This window comes from Eufriesea mexicana, unplaced genomic scaffold (genome assembly GCF_001483705.2).
Source record: "Eufriesea mexicana isolate 0111107269 unplaced genomic scaffold, ASM148370v2 scaffold5767, whole genome shotgun sequence".
Classification (NCBI taxonomy): domain Eukaryota; kingdom Metazoa; phylum Arthropoda; class Insecta; order Hymenoptera; family Apidae; genus Eufriesea; species Eufriesea mexicana.
The window spans coordinates 387,446-402,351 of record NW_016913695.1 but is presented as its reverse complement, the minus strand read 5'-3'; the positions used below and the strand labels follow the sequence as shown (position 1 = coordinate 402,351).

At 28.4% G+C, this 14,906-nt stretch overlaps 5 protein-coding genes across 8 annotated transcripts; 3 read left to right on the top strand and 2 right to left on the bottom strand.

Annotated features, from left to right (window-relative positions):
* The first annotated feature begins 200 nt into the window (after positions 1 to 200).
* Positions 201 to 1,819, top strand: Daao1 (D-amino acid oxidase 1). The gene is made up of 6 exons (XM_017906605.1): positions 201 to 409; positions 481 to 604; positions 766 to 911; positions 980 to 1,136; positions 1,203 to 1,487; positions 1,561 to 1,819. Exons 1-6 carry the CDS (start codon positions 225 to 227, stop codon positions 1,672 to 1,674), a joined length of 1,011 nt encoding a protein of 336 aa, XP_017762094.1. The 5' UTR covers positions 201 to 224; the 3' UTR covers positions 1,675 to 1,819.
* Positions 1,820 to 1,824: 5 nt separating this feature from the next.
* Positions 1,825 to 4,598, bottom strand: mof (males absent on the first). Its single transcript, XM_017906607.1, has 7 exons — positions 4,296 to 4,598; positions 3,626 to 3,885; positions 3,463 to 3,553; positions 3,256 to 3,383; positions 2,951 to 3,181; positions 2,626 to 2,870; positions 1,825 to 2,549 (listed from the first exon to the last, which is right to left on the bottom strand). Exons 1-7 carry the CDS (start codon positions 4,486 to 4,488, stop codon positions 2,330 to 2,332), a joined length of 1,368 nt encoding a protein of 455 aa, XP_017762096.1. The 5' UTR covers positions 4,489 to 4,598; the 3' UTR covers positions 1,825 to 2,329.
* Positions 4,599 to 5,174: 576 nt separating this feature from the next.
* On the top strand, positions 5,175 to 7,342 carry Mppe (Metallophosphoesterase). Of its 2 annotated transcripts, none has more exons than XM_017906636.1 (7): positions 5,175 to 5,196; positions 5,684 to 5,893; positions 6,006 to 6,168; positions 6,236 to 6,367; positions 6,442 to 6,576; positions 6,652 to 6,883; positions 6,964 to 7,342. In XM_017906636.1, exons 1-7 carry the CDS (start codon positions 5,192 to 5,194, stop codon positions 7,134 to 7,136), a joined length of 1,050 nt encoding a protein of 349 aa, XP_017762125.1. In that variant the 5' UTR covers positions 5,175 to 5,191; the 3' UTR covers positions 7,137 to 7,342. The 2 variants fall into 2 exon arrangements, with proteins under 2 accessions (XP_017762125.1, XP_017762124.1); XM_017906635.1 differs by lacking the exon at positions 5,175 to 5,196 and adding an exon at positions 5,423 to 5,538.
* A 410-nt stretch (positions 7,343 to 7,752) lies between these two features.
* Positions 7,753 to 9,357, top strand: LOC108552226 (DNA polymerase beta). The gene is made up of 6 exons (XM_017906659.1): positions 7,753 to 7,884; positions 8,112 to 8,311; positions 8,396 to 8,556; positions 8,626 to 8,920; positions 8,992 to 9,187; positions 9,263 to 9,357. The coding sequence occupies exons 1-6, from the start codon at positions 7,818 to 7,820 to the stop codon at positions 9,355 to 9,357; spliced, it is 1,014 nt and encodes a 337-aa protein (XP_017762148.1). The 5' UTR covers positions 7,753 to 7,817.
* Positions 9,358 to 9,685: 328 nt separating this feature from the next.
* LOC108552211 (heparan-alpha-glucosaminide N-acetyltransferase) lies at positions 9,686 to 12,224 on the bottom strand. Of its 3 annotated transcripts, none has more exons than XM_017906637.1 (11): positions 12,029 to 12,224; positions 11,813 to 11,937; positions 11,645 to 11,745; positions 11,466 to 11,575; positions 11,307 to 11,404; positions 11,130 to 11,237; positions 10,819 to 11,071; positions 10,445 to 10,742; positions 10,240 to 10,364; positions 9,983 to 10,166; positions 9,686 to 9,910 (listed from the first exon to the last, which is right to left on the bottom strand). In XM_017906637.1, the coding sequence occupies exons 1-11, from the start codon at positions 12,158 to 12,160 to the stop codon at positions 9,732 to 9,734; spliced, it is 1,713 nt and encodes a 570-aa protein (XP_017762126.1). In that variant the 5' UTR covers positions 12,161 to 12,224; the 3' UTR covers positions 9,686 to 9,731. The 3 variants fall into 3 exon arrangements, with proteins under 3 accessions (XP_017762126.1, XP_017762129.1, XP_017762128.1); XM_017906640.1 differs by having other exon boundaries at positions 10,445 to 10,727; XM_017906639.1 differs by having other exon boundaries at positions 11,466 to 11,563.
* Positions 12,225 to 14,906: the final 2,682 nt, after the last annotated feature.

Below are 14,906 nucleotides of genomic sequence, written 5' to 3'. Positions count from 1 at the left end.
TTGTGCGTTCATTTCAAAGTACGGTGCACGTCATCAACTGCAGTCGTAATAGTCCCATCGTATATTTAATAATGAGAATCTGCTTGACCATAGATAAAAGTCGCACTTTTATAATCATATGGAAGCATACTAGTTATTCTTAGTTAGCGAATATTTTTTCACAATTTAAGTATTCTACTGAGATCATTAAAGAAAAACAATTTTGTGTTGATCAAAAGTAAAAAATGAAAGTAGCTATAGTTGGAGGTGGAATAATTGGTTTAACCACAGCTTTACAATTAAAGCGTGAGTTACGTAACGCTGAAATTACAATTTTTGCTACCGATTTTGATAATACTGTCAGCCATGTAGCTGCTGGAATATTTAGAGTTAGTTCATCATATTCTGGACCAACTGAGGAAATAACAAGGTTTATAAATAAAACTAAATTTTGTATCAATTTTGCTCTAGTTTTTTAATTGAATTCTTTTTTTTTTTTAGAAATTGGATACGAGATTCGTATGAATATTATGATGATATCCGAAAATCTTATGAAGCTTCCTTCGCTGGTGTAACTGCTATTTCTGGTTACTTATTCGCTAACTCTTCTCCGGAAACCGTAAAGGTATATATTGTACTTTCAGTAATATCTTTTTATAGATATTATTAGTAATATCTTATTATGATACAATAATTTCATAAAAAATATAACATCCTTCGGGACAAATAATAATAAATGAAATATAGAATTTCTTGTAAAAAAGTACTTTTTCTCTTTTAAAACAGAATTACTGGCTTGAAGATTTAGTACCAATATATAGGAGAACCACGGACGAAGAATTTCAGTTAGTTAACGGAAATTGGAAGTATGGGTCATTTTTTAAAACTCTCCTCACTGAATGCAAACTGCATCTTCCATGGGCACGTAAAAAGTAACAAATTTACTCTTTGGATTAACATAATTCTTTGGAATCACGATTTAAAGAATACTTATTTTTAGATTACAAGATAACGGAACTAAATTAATAAAAAAAAAATTAAATTCTTTAACAGAATTGGTATCTGACTGGGATTTAATTATGAATTGTACAGGTCTCGGAGCACGATTTTTATGTAATGATAGACGTCTCGTTTCTATTCGTGGTCAATTAATCAAAGTATGTTTGTTTCAAGACACATTGTATAGATGAAAAAAAGTTAAAATTATTAATGTTAAAAAATAGGTGAAGGCACCATGGGTGAAAACATTCTTTTATGGCGAATTAGACACTTACATTATACCAGGTTTTAATGGTATACTTACTCTGGGTGGATCGAGAAATTTTGATTCTGAAAACATGAAAATTTGCCCGTATGAGCTTGTAGCGATTCGTCAAAGATGTGAAAATTTCCTACCAGCTATTAAAACAGCAGAAATTGTAAAAAATGAAGTTGGTTTGCGGCCACATAGAGAAAACAATGTCAGAGTAGAGATCGAACAAATTGTAAACGGATACTCCAAAGCTATTGTTAGTTTCAGTAGAATATTATTTATTTCGATGAAAGCATTTGTTATTATTAATAAAACATTCTGTGTTACAGCTAGTGCACAATTATGGGCATGGGGGTTATGGAGTGTGCACTGCACCTGGTACTGCTAAGTATGCCATTAAGTTGGCGAAAGAAATGCACAAATCTTCTATTGCAAAATTATAAATAATGAATATAATTTCGATGTAATATTAGCAGATGTTATAATCCAATAATACTCGCGAAAATTCTCGAAAACTTATTCATCAATATATATAATTTATTATTAACGAATTTATACAAAAAAATTATTAATATGAGCTAATACTGTGTGGCATTAACAATGTTCTTTTTTTCTTTTCTTTTCTCCTTTTCTTTCTTTGTTTATTACGTACAATACAATATGCTTGTATCTTCAAGTTGTAATTACGTGGCATGAAGTCAATAAATCTCAAATCAAAATAAAATGATGCTTTCGCTATCACAACAAATACATATTTCGAATCAATATCAGTAATTCATCCTCATTTCTCTTTTTGTAATGTACTGCTAAAAGAAGCAGACTATATGAGATATCCACAAACGCCTTTCAACATTTCTATGCTCCAAAGAATTAACGAAGCTCTATAAATCAACGTGTTCACTCGCGTTAGCTTCTGATCAAATACGAGACCCTGGACGTTTACAATGCATTTTAATGCATCATAAAAGATTATTTAACAAACTTGAGAACACCATTGCGAACTAACGTGTACAGCTGTGCTTTATCAAGTGTTTGCTAAACACATTAAATCGTGAATCTCACGATGACGAAAACCATCGAATTTCCATTCGTTTTTTGCTACTTTTTGCCAGGTTTTATGTTCTTCCGAGGTGGAGCTCCCCATCTAAGTGCACTACTGTCCACTGTTAATCGTGGTCTCTTGTATTGACTACTTTTAATATGTTCCTCGACTAATTTGGGTGTGACGCAGATTACATGTTGTCCTTTCCAGTATTTAACCATGTTCATGCTTTGCAGTGTCGATATGATATCCGTTTGTGATATACTTGTCATTTGACTACAAATATTGATCATTATTTAACTTCATTATGCATAATTTAATCTAAATTTGTATACAATTTAGCAAAAAGTACCTCAAATCTTTTATACTAAGTGTGCCCCGGAAATCACGTAAAATTTCTAAAAGAATCCAACTCCAGTAACTTCTGTATGATAATTTTCCTAAGTCACTCAATGGTTTCTCAGGACTACCAACGGTTTGTTCTATTCTGCTTAGCTCATAGCTGAAAGCAATTAGAAGTTTCCCATACCCTTGCCTTTGAAACGGAGGTAAAGTTAAAATACAAGCAACATTATTGCCATCAGGTGATTCTTTCTCCTGAAAGTAAATAAAACATGATAAAAGAAAAGCATAATTTAGAAATTACAAATACCATCAAATATAAAAATCAAAGGTACTTTTGAAAAGTAACCAACTAAATGAGCTCCATGTTTATCAACTTCACACAGAATGTAAAAAAGAAATGGTTCTACATCAAAGTAAAGTGTCTTATGATCCAAAAATAGCTTTGCAAGTAAGCATAAGTTTTGGCAATAAATTTTATGCTCTCTACCATCCACTTCCCAAATACTTAATGTGCCTTTGCGATATATTTCTTTGCCAACTGGTTGTCTATGTGTACATTCACTCTAAAAACAAACGATTCTAACTCTTAATTAAATTTCCATTAAAAATTAAATAGTTTAATATTAACATTTTTTACCATGTGATATCTGTAAGTTTTTTCAAGTCGCATGTATTTAAGACAGTATTCACAAATCCATAACTTTGGTTGTTTACCATATTCCTCTGGATATGGACTAAAGTACCAAGTATCAATTTCATACTTTCCTGGAAATGAACTTTTGAAAATAATGAGACCCTTTTCACACACAAAATTCAATAATGCAAAGTATGTATTGATGCTTACCAATTTGGATTTTATCAATGTATTTAACTTTTGTTATTGCTTCATGTTCCTTTTCTAAAGCAGCAGTTGTTGGATCCATTTCTGCATATGTCTAATTAAAATAAAAAACTTCTGTTACAAAGAAAAACTTTCTACTTTATTAAATATTTTCATAAATATGTACCTTTTGAATATGATTAATTTCATCATGTCTTCTTTTTTGATTTCTTGTAATTTTACGATCTGAAGAGTCTGCCAATAAATCAGTACCAGAGTTTCTATCTCCACTCTTCCAACTCCTATCACTCATGTCAAATCTGCTTGACATAATTCTATCTCTGGGTACCCATTCATCCAATCTTCTATTATGTCCTTCATAGTGTACATAATATTCATAATGGCTTTCACTCTCATTATATCGAGTTTGAATAATTTCTGCTGGATCTACATAGAATTAAAAAATTTCTTTCTTTAATACCATGTACATAACTTTTTTGTAACTTCATGTCTTCTTTTAATATCTTATTATTTAAAAAATATCAAATACTTTTACTTTAACATATTTTCTGTTCATAAATATTTTAATTTTCATAAAAGGATATAATAGAAAAATAAAAATAAATCAACGTTAACAACATATTTTTTATATGTAAAATATTACTGACTCAAATATTACACATGACACCGTTTGTAATGTTTTCAAAACAAATATGGTTTATCAAGGCGAAGCCGGTAATACAAACACAAATATGAAGTCACAAAAAAAGCGCGCGGATAAATGTCTATTAACATGAGATCATTCTTCATACACAATCGTAGATAAAAAGATTATAATCATGTGATAATATATTTACGCCAGGAATCGTCTGATCTACGGACGAGGTAGTGTTCGCCTATATCAAGAGGCAATTCCTCCAGACTGTCCGCGTCATCGCCAGATCCCTTCCCGCCATTCGTCAACGTGTTCTCACGCTTTTCTTGTTTCACCATCGTTTCCTTCGGTCCTACAATACAATTCTCTTTGTTTCTTTGTTCCGATTCTGCCATTTTCCAGATTAAAAATCACTGGTCCTTAAAATGATATTCGCGACTGCGAAACAACCGAAAATAGATGAACATTGCACTTGCTGATGCAACGCGACCAATACGGCCATGAAATTCTCCACAACGTATATTACATATATATAAAAGTAACTAGATCGTTCGAAAAATTCTTACCAGAAGTCACCAATTTTTTTTTTTTATTTGACCTGATAAAAGAAATATATTTAAAGAATTCACTATAAATTACTGATTAAAACGAAAAATTTTATGTATATAAATTATGTATTTCGCTATATACAGATTTAAAAATTACTATATACATGATTTTACTACAAGAATTAAGGAATATACATATAAAATTATTGAATAAATAATATTTTAAACAATGAATATAAAATGCATAATTTCTATATAATATTTATAAAATATTATAAGAATATTATTTCATTTTATTTATACGTTACTTTAATACATATTTTGTTTATAACATTTAATGAATATACCAATGCATATTAATAACACATAATGAACTAAAAATCTAACATGAATAAATTATGCATTAAATATTTGCAATATTCAAAATTATTACAATACTTTCAATAAAAACAAATAAAACAAACACGTAATTGATACCAAATTATAAATGGCGCGTATAAGAAGAATAATGGTCATTACAACATATTACTGCTTCCATCTACAGTGAATTATGCGGTATTTTATAAATATCGATTTTTATTCAAACTAAGTATAATCGAAATATATTCGTGCGTATCGTTTCAATTCTATAAGTCAGTTTTACGATCTAATATTTATTTATCGTGCAGTTATCAATACTATTTATCAAGATAATTATAGACATGGAACTAAGAAATTTATTTATCGTAATTACATAACCTTTAGTTAATTCAATTATTGTATATTTTAAAAAAACGAAATCATGTCAGACTCTTTATACTTTGAAGGATATGATACAAAATGTACTGATCTATTTTGATGTTAAAGTTGTTAATATCATCAAATATTAGAAATTTTAGAAATGTTACGACGAAACAGGTAAAATGTGTATATTATGTAATCGATTACATATATTACTTTTAATTTCCTTGATAACTGATCATAGTAATGTATTATTTTTACCATTTTTCTCTTATTTAAAAAATGTTAATAAAATGTTTATATAGTAAATTATACTATACAGATTAAAGAATAAAGTGATTGCAATTGGTCTCCTGGTGCTGGCTACTGTAATTTACAATGAATTTTCAGTGTATGGTATACAAAAATTAAAATGGTCAGTACGAGAATGTTCAGAATGTGTTAAGATATTACTTGTCGCCGATCCTCAAATATTGGGCAAAGAAAATGAAAATTATTTTGGTTCATGGATAGCACAATGGGATAGTGACAAGTATGAATAATGATTAATTTGTTTATTGAACAATAAATCTTATACAATTTTGAATATTCTTATTAAATATAAACATTGACCTGCATTTTGTTCCACAGTTTCTTATTTGCAGGTATTTGAAAAAAACATTTTCAAAAGCCTTATACCACTCTGATCCTCATGTTGTTATATTTTTGGGGGATCTTATGGATGAAGGTCATATTGCCACTGTAGAAAATTTTCAAGCTTACAAAAAGAGATTAGATTCTATCTTTGAAATGCCTGATCATATAATGGTATGATTATATATAATATGGGAAATGATATTGTTGAAGATGTGTGTAAATATATTTTTTTTTCTAGAAAATTTACCTGCCAGGAGATAATGATATTGGAGGTGAAGAGGATGCAGTTTCATCCAATATTCATAATAGATTTAATTTTGCCTATAGTCAACCAGATACTTTAGTTTATAAAACAGTAACATTTTTCAAGGTAAAAGGAACAAAAATTTAATAACATTTTGAATTATACTGCCAAAGTGTAATATGCACATTTTCCTTTATTAGGTAAATAGATTAACACATACAATGCCAGAAGCACCAAAAGATGCCTTTCTCAATGATTATGCAGAGAGAAACACAACAAATGTAGTACTTAGTCATATGCCATTGTTATTTATGCCTGGTACTTTTGTTCAAAATGTATGTAAAATGTGTTCATTTATTAAAAAATTATGTTACTTTCACTTTTCATTAATAATTGCATTACAATGGTAGGTACTGAAAGAATTGTCTCCCCAAATTATTTTTACTGCACATGAACATAAGGCAATGCATATCAGTTTAGACACAGCAACAGATCAGTTAAGTGAGATTTGGATTTTACCTCCATATGAGACACCATTATACCAATTAAGAATGGATGTAGGTGATATTCACGAATTGCAAATACCCACGTGTTCATATAGAATGGGCACACCTCACACTGGTTATGGACTTGCTTATATTGGTAGAGAAAATATAACACTATGTTCAGTTATAAAATTTGTTACTTTTCTTTTTAATTATGTTCCCTTTCTCCATTTTTAGATACACAAGAGAAAGTGATAGAGTTTACAATTTTATGGCTCCCAGGAAGATTTCCTCAATTATGGATTTATGTTTATGTTGGAATATTTATTATAGCCTTTAGTGTTTGCACATGTATTTCCAGTTATTGCATAAAAAACCATGCAGCATATAGTCGCATGTCTTCTATATAAGGCAGTATACAGTCAAAAATACATCATACCAATACAAAATGAAAACTAAAATATAATGACTTGACATTAGAAATGAGGTATAAAGGTCCGTCCAATGCAAGTGATTCTGTTACCATCTATGTCAAGTTGAGAATGGAATTTATATTACTCCTGTTTAAATAAATTCAAAGAGATTGCAACCCCTATATTAAAATAGCATAATATTGTTGATTTTTTTTAGAAGAGATGGTTTATATTTATGTGTGAAAATGTATATATGTTTGTCCAAAATAAATAAATATTACATGTTAAAATAGGTTTATCACTTTCCATAGTAATTATATTGGATTTAAATAATCGTATAATATAACACAAAAGTAATGCAATTTTATGTTTCATTCAAAAAAATAATATAGACTAGCATTAGTTAGCACAACATTATAATATTTAAAATATTGAAAACGTTTCTTGAAGTTTTATAAAATTTCGCTAAAATATTTAAAATAGAAACGTAGTATAATTCAACCAACCATTGATCGACAATACATAAATATTTAAGATTTAATGCACTTATACGTGTTGAAAGCAGCACATTTTATAATTCAATTTTGTTTTGTATCGTATTTGTAAGGAAATTGATTAGTAAAAATTGACAAATTGAATTTGTTTATACGCACGCTTCGTATATCAATATTTAACACGATGGGAAAACGGAAGGCCAGTGATAATGCAGGAAATCCGAATCAAGATTTGTGCGATTTTTTGATGGGTAAATTATTTATTATATATTGTATATTTTTGTATTACTGAAGCTACTATAAAAATTATAATAGTTTTAATTGATTGATAAAAATATTATTTTATTTGACATTATTTATAACCTTAGAGTTTTATATCATATAAAGATTAAAATCAGTTGCATGTTTAAATGTTCTAACTACAATTTTCTCCTCTTCATTACTATACGATGTGTAAATTTATATAATGATATTACAGAGTTGGCAAATTATGAACGAAATGTTAGTAAAAATATTTATAAATATAATGCTTATCGCAAAGCTGCTGGCACATTAAGTGGATTATCAGAAAGAGTAAAAAGTGGTCAAGAAGCAAGAAAGTTGCCAGGAATTGGTGAGAAAATTGCTAAAAAGATTGATGAATTTCTCAATACTGGAAAATTACAAAAGTTGGAAGATGTACTTATTTGAATTTATTTCTTGAATAATGAAATATATATTAATTTCTTCCTGTACTAATTTAAAAATTTTATATTTTCATAGATTAATAAAGATGAAAACAACATTGCAATTAATTTGTTAACACGTGTGTCTGGTATTGGACCTGCAAAAGCCAAAGAATTAATAGATGCCGGTATTAAGACTTTAAATGATTTAAAGAAGCATCAGGAAAAACTTAATCATCATCAAAAAATTGGTCTTAAGTATGATGAAAGGAAGAATAAACTATTACACCGTGCTTATTAGTCCTTTTTATAATAATTATGTTTCAGATATTTTGAAGACTTTGAGAAAAGGATTCCTAGAAAAGAGATTGAGCAAATTGAAAAACTTTTAAAAGATACTATCTTAAATCTGAGTAAGGAATACATTGTAACAATTTGTGGAAGTTATAGACGTGGGAAAGAAGAAAGTGGTGACATTGATGTTCTATTAACACATCCTACATTAACATCCATAGAGAAAGACTCAAAGAAAAAAATTTCGGTTTTAAAAAATGTTATAGAAAGTCTTGAAAAAAAAAAATTTATTACAGATACAATATCTCTTGGGCCAACAAAGTTTATGGTATATTAATTATGATGTACAATTATGTTTAAGTAAAGAAATTATATTTAAAGTTTTTGATTTAATTTTAGGGTGTATGTCAAGCTTTAGGTGACAGTAAGAAATTATTTAGGAGAATTGACATTCGACTTGTATCTTATGATCAGTATTATTGTGCTGTACTTTATTTTACTGGAAGTGATCTTTTTAATAAAGACATGAGGGCACATGCTTTGGAAAAGCACTATACTTTAAATGAATATACACTAAAACATCTTACATCTGAAGGTATAAACAGACAAGAATATTTACAATGTGAGGGTACATATATATATGTACATATCAGTACAACTTGTATTATAGGTACTCCTGGAGAGGCAGAAAAAATTACATGCGAAGAAGATATTTTTCGAATTTTAGAATTGCCATATAAAGAGCCAAAAGACAGAAATTCATAAGCAATGATATTTATTATATACTAAAACTGATATATTAGTTATTTATATACTGTTTTATCCATGTAACATTTTCATTTTCTTTAATTATTAAAATAACGAAACGTAAAGATTGATTTATTATTTTTATTTATAAAAATTAAATATGTTGTTTAAAATAGTTATTTAAAGCTGAAATAGCATATAAAGCTTTCTTAATTAATATCCGTTAACCAATGTTAACAATGTTTTTAATATAAATGTGTTTGTTTTTGTATAACTATTTTTCTTTGTTTATGACAGCATTATCTTACATTCTTTTTTTTAAATGTTAAAATATAAAAAAGAAATACTTAATAACAAAGGCAACCATAAATTCATATGCTGATACATTACTTTTAAACAGTTATGATAATATCTTTTCTGTAAAGAAGATATGCAATTATTGCCCATAAAGTTGTTGTCCATAAGTTCATAGCAAGAAGGAGTGCATGTGAAGGATGAGCAATATTCCATTTCCACGGGAATAAACCTTTCATCAAATAATCACCCACGTAAAGAAAAATTGGATTTATTCCTATAAAAAGTAATAAATAAACTTACATAAAAAAAATATTTAATTATATTCCGTTTGTACATTAATACATACCAGCATAAGTAAATGGAGCTCCACTCCAAAATTGCTTATAATCAATAAGAACATATAAAAGTGCATACAGTAAGAAAGCAAAACTGGAACAAGTCAAAACATATGACAATGTCATCATGTTTTTACTAACTGGAATAACGCCTCCTTCAGTTCTAAAATTGCATAAAATTCCAGCAATGATACCCTGAAGAAAAATGTTTTTCTTTAACTAATAAAAGATATGTTATTTTTATAGATATTTATTTCCTATTTTTTACCGTAACTACTGCCCATAAAGACCATCTAATTACTCTAGAATTGCACTGATAATATAGGAGCAGAATCTTGCCAGCATGAACTCCCAAATAGACAATAAATATAGCCGATACAGTATTCATCAAACCTGCAATTTAATTGTAATTATAAATACTGTACTATAAATGAAACAATTTTCATACTATGAACTTAATGGTTTTAATATACCTTCAGGATCATAACGTGAAATTTGATCATAAATAAAATTGTTTGTTTTATTATACGTATGATTTCCAAAAATCAATCTATCTATGTAACCAGCTGCACCAGCAGTGCAATTTCTGTATTTTCCGCGATAATGATATTTTCCACCAGGTCCAAAGTAACCCGTTGGACAGTTTGGTACAGGAAGAAGGAAGGTTATTAAAGTGTGTGTAGTCACAATTCCTATCATAATCAACCATTGAGGCCAGCTATCTAAGATGTCTCGGTACATACCGAAACGCCCGAACTGGAGTAATGTATCCTAATGAGTTATTTTTATAGACATTCATCAGATAAATGTACAAATTATACGGAAAAAAAGATGGCTAGATACAAACCTGAGAATAAGGTTTCATGAAAATTATTTCCAATGTGGTACATACAAAATATGATATGGCCAGTAACTGAAGAACACCAGGAAAACGAAGGTCATTTAAGGATTTACTAGACTTTGAATTTAACATTAATCCGAGAAGAATCAATATGACTGATCGTCGAAGACAGCGTAAAATTATTTTATAACGTAAAGTCGTTACGCGAAGTTCTGCGCGTTTTGAAATTGTTATCGTTAGACCCATGATCCACGCAAACCTGTAAACTATTCTTTGTAATACTTAGAACACTCAGTATAGAATTAATAATTATTTACCAAGGCAGTACCAAATCAGCTACAGAAAGTCCAAACCATGCACTATGATGGAAAAAGACATATTGTCCTCCTCCATTATTCACAAATATCATCAATAATATAGAAATTCTGTAATAATATAAATAATGATATTTGAAATAACAATTATATTAAAAATATATAAAAATATAAAAATACCCTCTAAATGTGTCCACTGATCGTATTCGTGTACTAAATTTTGTAATTCTCATTACTGGTTGTGTTGAACTTTCTGCTTCTTGAAGTCTATCCCAGTCCTAAAACAAAATTAAAGTAATTATAATGAAATCTGATATTAATATATCAAACCATACTTACATCATGTACATTATTGGGTGACAATTTTCTCCTTATTACTTGTACAATAACTTTAGATAGTGTCCATAAAATTGCTAATAAAATATATATCATAAATGCTGTAAAAATTGCTGCAAATGAAATGTTAATATTTTATAATTAATAATAATTATAATAATATATTTTAAAATGTGACTTACTCAGATGATTTTCTGTTGGTTCATGTATCACATAAATGCTATTACATATGTCAGATAATTTCCATCCATATTTACCATGTTCTTTAAAAGTATAACCTGTGCTATAAAGATAATTGGAAATAAATATATATTTGGATAAAAATATATACAGGAAAACAAAATACTTACTGGCAATGATCATAAGTTTGTTCAGGTTCATCAGTTTGAAAATACAAATGTAATGGGTACTTTGTGCTTATTACTAAATTTTTGTTTTTGTGTGGATTTAAAGTTGCTACTGGAACACCATTACCCTATAAATCAACAATTTGTATAGAACTTAAGCATTCGCATTTATTTAAAATATATAAGTCAATTTTAAATTCATAATATTTAAATACATACCGTATAAGCTTCCTCTGCTATCAAATAAAGAATAACACGATAAGAACAATAATTGACAACACTAAAGCATGCTTGGTCTATTTCAAATGAAAAATTTGAATTAAGACAAGAATTCAAACTTGAGTTTAGCATTTTGAAACAATCACTTTTACGTAAGCAGTAATATTTTTACAAATTCTCACAAGTTAATTTATTGTATAAGGCATAACTTGATGTCATGTCTGAAATTAGATATACCACAATATTAAAAAAAATAAACAAATCATCATTTTTATTGTTAAATATAAAATAATTATATAATAATATTTTTCTGAATAATATATGCTTTGATTAATACACTTCTTCAAAGTAATTCATATACAAGTTAAACTATCCTGGTATAAATTGAAAATATATTTTTGCAAATGAACACATGACTTTCTCCTTTTTTTTGTAAAAACTGAAATCAAAGAAATACTGCAGACGATATACGGTAAATCAAATTTTGTTGTGCTTTTAAAAAACGAATTATTTATATAAATTATTATTCACATAAAAGATGATACTAATTCGATCGAAAAGAGTGATAAAACATTAAAAAAATATCGTGAGTACAGTATAATTGTCAAAACATAACAACGTATTAGGTGTTAAACAATGTATTCATAAACCTTTAAGAGGAATATGTATGAGACAAGAATTACATAGAAAAATAGTATCAAATGCGATATATAATTTATAGTTACAAGCAATTGTAAATACTTAATTTTGTTATGGAAGGACAATAAATATTATCAAAGATTGCTTCAAGAAAACAATAATAGTGAATATAGGAAAAATGGCGGAATTCCCCTATTTTTAGTAATGTTGGTTAAAACACATGCGTACACATCCTAGTCATGTACTGATGTTACACATTGACTCGATGATTCATTACACGCAACTTGATATTTAAATTTATATTTATCTTTATCTTTATATTTATACTTATATAGGTATTTATATTGACCAGCATTTATAGTACTAATCTCAATTTTGTTTCGTTGTTTATTAATTAATTTATTCGTGTATTATATAGAATCGCTATATTATTATATCTACAAAATGTATATTCACTTCTTTTATTATTTTATAATGAAACTTTAGTACCATTTTTATTATTTTTGCAAGGAAGAATACAATTTGCGAGCAATAAAAAGTATATATACACTTATGTATATTGTGTAATTATAACAAATTATGACACAATTGACAACGAGGAAACTTCTCTTTAAAAAATACAACTTGAAATAAAGGCTACATAAGTTACCATCTATATAAAGTAATATATATAATAAATACTTCACATAGAAAGTAATTTATATGACAAATACCCTATATAGAAAGTAATTTACATGACAAATACTTTAAATAAAAAGTAATTTACATATATTTCTACTTATATACAATTCATGTTTTAAAAAATTAGATTAAAAGTTTGTAAAGGTATTCATATTTTATTATGAATCTATACATTAAATTTATTTCATTTTATGCTGGATATATTCTGACATCTTAATTTTCCGTTTCCGTATTTCAATGTTAATTTATATAAAATCATATTTTCCACAGAAAAAGAGAATTATTCATGTTAAAATTCGAATTCCGTAAAGTAAACTACAGCCAAATTTAAACACAATCATAAATAACACAAAGACACAGTCTGCAATATACCAAATTTCATTCCCTTTAATGATAACTGAAAATATAATAACTTTAAAAACTCTGATTCAATACAGAAAATTGACTTATCACTCTCTAAAGTATAAATATGAACTTCAGTATCGTTTATCTGACATTAATTCCAATCTATTTACTATATGATCATTCTTCGTGAATAATCTCTTGCAAACTTGATCGCTACAATTGTGTCGGTATAGTCATCATTATAACTAGGATACCTTAATGAAAATCTATCAAGAAAATTATACAAATTCTGGTGCCAAAAAGTATCCACTAATATGAATAAATTCGATCCTAGTAGTTCGAACAATCGGAAATGCTTAGTTTCCTTAAAATTAACAATGAGCGAATCGAATAAAAATAAGTCTTTAAATAAAAAATGAATGAAGCAACACACACTTCCGTCCGTATTTTTCAAAAACACACTCCCGAAACCGAAAAAAAATATCCATTCACGTTAAGGAAGAATTCACTATACGCGGATATATAGAATAAACCTAATCAAAAAGCCTAATTTTGGAAATAGAAGAGAAAACTGTCAATTGCGAAGCATGATTTCACAGTCACCGACACTTTCTCAACTATTTTTTGAAAACGCGCGCTCGAATCGCAAAAAAAATATCCAATCCCGTTAAGAAAGAATTCACTCTACGCTGATACATAAAAAAAACCGGAGTCAAAAGTATAATTTTGAAGATAGAAACCAAAAAGGTACACTGCCCAACACGATCTGAGAGCCACTGACACTTCCGGCACTATTTCTCGAAAACGCACGCTCGAAACCGAAAAAAAATATCCAATCCCGTTAAGGAAAAAATAACTCTACGCGAATCAGTGGACAAATCCGATTCAAAAAGCCAAATTCAAAAACTAGAAGCCGAAAAAGTAAATTGCGCAGCACGATCTGACAGCCACTGACACTTCCGGCACTATTTCTCGAAAACGCACGCTCGAAACCGAAAAAAAATATCCAATCCCCTTAAGGAAAAAATAACTCTACGCGAATCAGTGGACAAATCCGATTCAAAAAGCCTGATTCAAAAACTAGAAGCCAAAAAATTAAATTGCGCAGCACGATCTGACAGCCACTGACACTTCCGGCACTATTTCTCGAAAACGCACGCTCGAAACCGAAAAAAAGTATCCAATCCCGTTAAGGAAAAAATCACTCTACGCG

Excerpts from the sequence above, each read along its gene's own strand:
- Daao1 (XM_017906605.1), top strand. The coding sequence starts at position 225 with ATGAAAGTAGCTATAGTTGGAGGTGGAATAATTGGTTTAACCACAGCT. Across the intron at positions 912-979 it reads CTTCCATGGGCACGTAAAAA|ATTACAAGATAACGGAACTA; the intron begins GTAACAAATTTA and ends ACTTATTTTTAG. Across the intron at positions 1,488-1,560 it reads ACGGATACTCCAAAGCTATT|CTAGTGCACAATTATGGGCA; the intron begins GTTAGTTTCAGT and ends TCTGTGTTACAG.
- mof (XM_017906607.1), bottom strand. The coding sequence starts at position 4,488 with ATGGCAGAATCGGAACAAAGAAACAAAGAGAATTGTATTGTAGGACCG. Across the intron at positions 3,182-3,255 it reads AAACTTACAGATATCACATG|AGTGAATGTACACATAGACA; the intron begins GTAAAAAATGTT and ends GTTTGTTTTTAG. Across the intron at positions 2,871-2,950 it reads TAGTTGGTTACTTTTCAAAA|GAGAAAGAATCACCTGATGG; the intron begins GTACCTTTGATT and ends ATTTACTTTCAG.
- Mppe (XM_017906635.1), top strand. Across the intron at positions 6,368-6,441 it reads AAACAGTAACATTTTTCAAG|GTAAATAGATTAACACATAC; the intron begins GTAAAAGGAACA and ends TTCCTTTATTAG. Across the intron at positions 6,884-6,963 it reads TTATGGACTTGCTTATATTG|ATACACAAGAGAAAGTGATA; the intron begins GTAGAGAAAATA and ends CTCCATTTTTAG.
- LOC108552226 (XM_017906659.1), top strand. The coding sequence starts at position 7,818 with ATGGGAAAACGGAAGGCCAGTGATAATGCAGGAAATCCGAATCAAGAT. Across the intron at positions 7,885-8,111 it reads TTTGTGCGATTTTTTGATGG|AGTTGGCAAATTATGAACGA; the intron begins GTAAATTATTTA and ends ATGATATTACAG. Across the intron at positions 8,312-8,395 it reads AATTACAAAAGTTGGAAGAT|ATTAATAAAGATGAAAACAA; the intron begins GTACTTATTTGA and ends ATATTTTCATAG.
- LOC108552211 (XM_017906637.1), bottom strand. The coding sequence starts at position 12,160 with ATGCTAAACTCAAGTTTGAATTCTTGTCTTAATTCAAATTTTTCATTT. Across the intron at positions 11,746-11,812 it reads CAAACTTATGATCATTGCCA|CACAGGTTATACTTTTAAAG; the intron begins GTAAGTATTTTG and ends TTATCTTTATAG. Across the intron at positions 11,576-11,644 it reads ACCAACAGAAAATCATCTGA|CAATTTTTACAGCATTTATG; the intron begins GTAAGTCACATT and ends TTTCATTTGCAG.